This window comes from Bos javanicus, chromosome 7, assembly GCF_032452875.1.
Source record: "Bos javanicus breed banteng chromosome 7, ARS-OSU_banteng_1.0, whole genome shotgun sequence".
NCBI lineage: Eukaryota > Metazoa > Chordata > Mammalia > Artiodactyla > Bovidae > Bos > Bos javanicus.
This window is the reverse complement of record NC_083874.1, coordinates 59,063,827-59,067,472: the sequence shown is the minus strand read 5'-3', so window position 1 is coordinate 59,067,472 and position 3,646 is coordinate 59,063,827. Positions and strand designations below refer to the sequence as shown.

General features: G+C 44.2%; 1 protein-coding gene across 1 annotated transcript; it reads right to left on the bottom strand.

Annotated features, from left to right (window-relative positions):
• Positions 1 to 1,338: 1,338 nt before the first annotated feature.
• Positions 1,339 to 3,022, bottom strand: MARCOL (MARCO like). Its single transcript, XM_061424854.1, has one exon. The coding sequence runs from the start codon at positions 3,020 to 3,022 to the stop codon at positions 1,655 to 1,657; it is 1,368 nt and encodes a 455-aa protein (XP_061280838.1). The 3' UTR covers positions 1,339 to 1,654.
• Between the last annotated feature and the right edge of the window lie 624 nt (positions 3,023 to 3,646).

Sequence of the window (3,646 nt, the reverse complement as noted above, 5' to 3'; positions counted from 1 at the left end):
ACTACCCAATCTAGGATTGAAAACTCTGAGTTATCCAATTCCAGAACCTCTGCTCTTACTGTGTATCTCAGACTGCCTCACTTGAATGCTTTGCACACAAACTGGCAAATACGAAACACATATGGTCATTACTTATTGAACCTTTCTTTTTTCTTGTTTCAAAAAAGAAAATGAGTCAGGAGGTAGGATTATGAGGGTTCAGTTAACTATAGTAGTACCTGAAGCATAGCTCAGAATCCAGTTATAGGATGGTGGAAGGCTATGAACATAAAGATAAAGACTAGTAGATGAGAGCAGAGGCACCAAATGGAATGGTGAGTGCCTCCAATAGGGAGCTTAGACTTCCTAGAGCCGAGGAAGATGACAGATAACTCTAAACCACTGGAAATGACAGAGGTTTGCTACTCATGTTACGTAACATCTGTTATTTTCATTCACACCTACTCTGTGAATTGGACAGGGTTATCTCCCCCATTTTAGAAAAGAATATAAAATTGAGAAAGACTAAGTGATGATTCAGAAACCTGCAGGTGATGGCATTAAGGTCTGGACAGCAGAGATGTCCCTGGGAGATTAGTACTACATGCTAGAAGAGGCATAAGGACAAGACGCATTAGGCTGCTTTTACTTGAGAGGGTATTGATGAATGACACGTTATGAGGTAAAAAATGGTTTCCATTAAGATAACAAGGTGGAGGAAGTGTTCTAGAAGACAGTTTTGAATCTACTAAGTGGAGTGTCCAAAGTAATTGCTGAATGGAATTAGAAAGCTGGCTGTTGGGAAAGAGACTGACAAGGAAAGGCAGAGCATAGTAGGACTTAGAAGGAAATATGGGAGACATGGCTATGTACCTGTTTGCAATGATGCCTCTCTAATACAAGCCACTTATTTCCTCATCTGACAAATAGTTCAAGATAAATTATTATACGCCTATCCTGTTTTAGGATCTGGGAATACAAGTTTGAAGAGAAATGGCGCTTTGTCTGGAAATTCTTGGCAGTCCAGTGGTTAGGACTCCGGGCTCCCACTGATGGGGGCATGGGTTTGATCCCTGGTTGGGTAACTAAAATCCTGCAAGCCACATGACCAAATAAATAAATGAAATTAAAATGGCACTTTGTTTAAGAAGTTAATGCTCTAATTGAATAACAACCAATTGTAAAGAACAATGTCCATTCTATGATAGAAGATATCATTAGTATCAAGAATACATTTTTGGAAAATTACAGGATTCTGTACAATGTGGCTGGTGTGTGAGCAAGAGTGACGTGAAGTATCCAGTCATGTTTCATCTTGGGCTTGGGGTCTAATCATGAGAAAATCTTACATGCCGTGCTCAGGCATTTGGGTTTTATTGTCTAGGTAGTGTGGTGTGTCACTGAAGAATTTTTAGTAGGAAAGTGATAGATTAGACTTGTGACTCAGAAATACTGTTTAAGTGGTTTGTATATTATGGGTGAGATGAAAATAGACATGAAAGTTAATTCTGGTGGGGATAGGGACTCAGTTATTGAGGGTCTGAGCTAGTTCAATATAGGTGGAAAGGCTTGAGTGGAAACAGTAGAAGACAATGAGACAGAATGGAAGAGCATGCCACTCACTACTGATTGTAGGTGTATAGGAAAGCAACCACCTCCAGTTCCTCTCATTTTGTTAAATCAGTGTTGTCACCAACTGTTTGTCATTAGTACAGTGTATTCTTTTAACTGGAAAATAGAATGACTGAAGTGAATTGACTGAGGAAAAAAAAGACAAATTAACACTAACCTGAATCTCTATTGTATTGTCATTCCAAGGGTTGACTCCAGTTTTTCCTTCTTCTTGATTATAAAAAGACTTTGATTTTCTCTGTTGTCTAGACAATCTTGGGTTTCCTTTTTGGCTAGATGACCCTGGCTTCCCTGGCTGGATAGATGACCCTGGCTTCCCTGGCTGGATAGATGACCCTGGCTTCCCTGGCTGGATAGATGACCCTGGCTTCCCTGGCTGGATAGATGACCCTGGCTTCCCTGGCTGGATAGATGACCCTGGCTTCCCTGGCTGGATAGATGACCCTGGCTTCCCTGGCTGGATAGATGACCCTGGCTTCCCTGGCTGGATAGATGACCCTGGCTTCCCTGGCTGGATAGATGACCCTGGCTTCCCTGGCTGGATAGATGACCCTGGCTTCCCTGGCTGGATAGATGACCCTGGCTTCCCTGGCTGGATAGATGACCCTGGCTTCCCTGGCTGGATAGATGACCCTGGCTTCCCTGGCTGGCTAGTTGACCCTGGCTTCCCTGGCTGGCTAGATGACCCTGGCTCTCCTTGCTGGCTAGGTGACCCTGGCTCTCCTTGCTGGATAGATGACCCTGGCTTCCCTGGCTGGCTAGTTGACCCTGGCTCTCCTTGCTGGCTAGGTGACCCTGGCTCTCCTTGCTGGATAGATGACCCTGGCTTCCCTGGCTGGATAGATGACCCTGGCTTCCCTGGCTGGATAGATGACCCTGGCTTCCCTGGCTGGCTAGTTGACCCTGGCTTCCCTGGCTGGCTAGATGACCCTGGCTTCCCTTGCTGGCTAGTTGACCCTGGCTTCCCTGGCTGGCTAGATGACCCTGGCTCTCCTTGCTGGCTAGTTGACCCTGGCTTCCCTTGGTGGCTAGATGGCCCTGGCTTCCCTTGCTGGCTAAAAGATCCTGGTTTTCCTTGCTCATTAGAAGCTTCTGGATTCCCTTTTTGGTTAGATTGTCCTGAATTCGCTTGCAAACTCCCAGGCTGATTGAAGACTCCTGGCCTCTCTTTCTGTTTAAAATTTTCTGGTTTTCCTGGCTGATTAGAATACCTTGGTTGTCCTTGCAGAATGAGTGGCCCTGGTTTTCCTTGGGTGTTGCTTCCTGTTTCCCTTTTAAATTCTTTTTGTCCTCCTTGCTGATTAGCTTCATTTTCTCTCTCTAGAATAAGTGCAGGTTCTGGACTGTCTCCTAGTTTAAAAACACTTCCAGTCTTCAAAGGCTGGGTTGAAGATACTGGAATGATAACCATAAGCACAAAAACAAAGTTGTTTATATTTAAGAATATAAAATCAATAGTATTCATCCCAAGATATAGCATGCATTTAATGCCTCTTTGCTCTTTTAAAACCAAACCCCAAGCTGGAGTCTTTCCACTATGTCTAATAACCTGATTATTCGATTATTTTTTTCTTGACTGTATTACATGGTTTCCAAAAATAATGGTGTCAAGCCATCTTGCCCCTTTTCGAAATCAGAGTCTGAATTATTTGAACTGGGCCTTCAGATTATCCTGAGCTTCCCTGGTGGCTCAGATGGTGAACCTGCCTGCAATGCAGGAGACCCAGGTTCAATCCCTGGGTTGAAAATATCCCCGGAGAAAAGAATGGCAGTCTACACCAGTATTCTTGCCACGAGAATCCCATGGACAGAGGAGCCTGGTGGGCTACAGTCCATAGGATCACAAGCAGTTGGACGTGACTGAGGGACTAACACTTTTCAGATTACCCCAAAGTCCTGATTTAATGGATTAATAATTAATCAAATGCTTCCCTGGTGGCTAAGCTGGTAAAGAATCTACCTACAATGTGGAAGACCTGGGTTCTATCCCTGGGTTGTGAGGATCCCTGGAGAATAGAAAGGCTACCCATTCCAG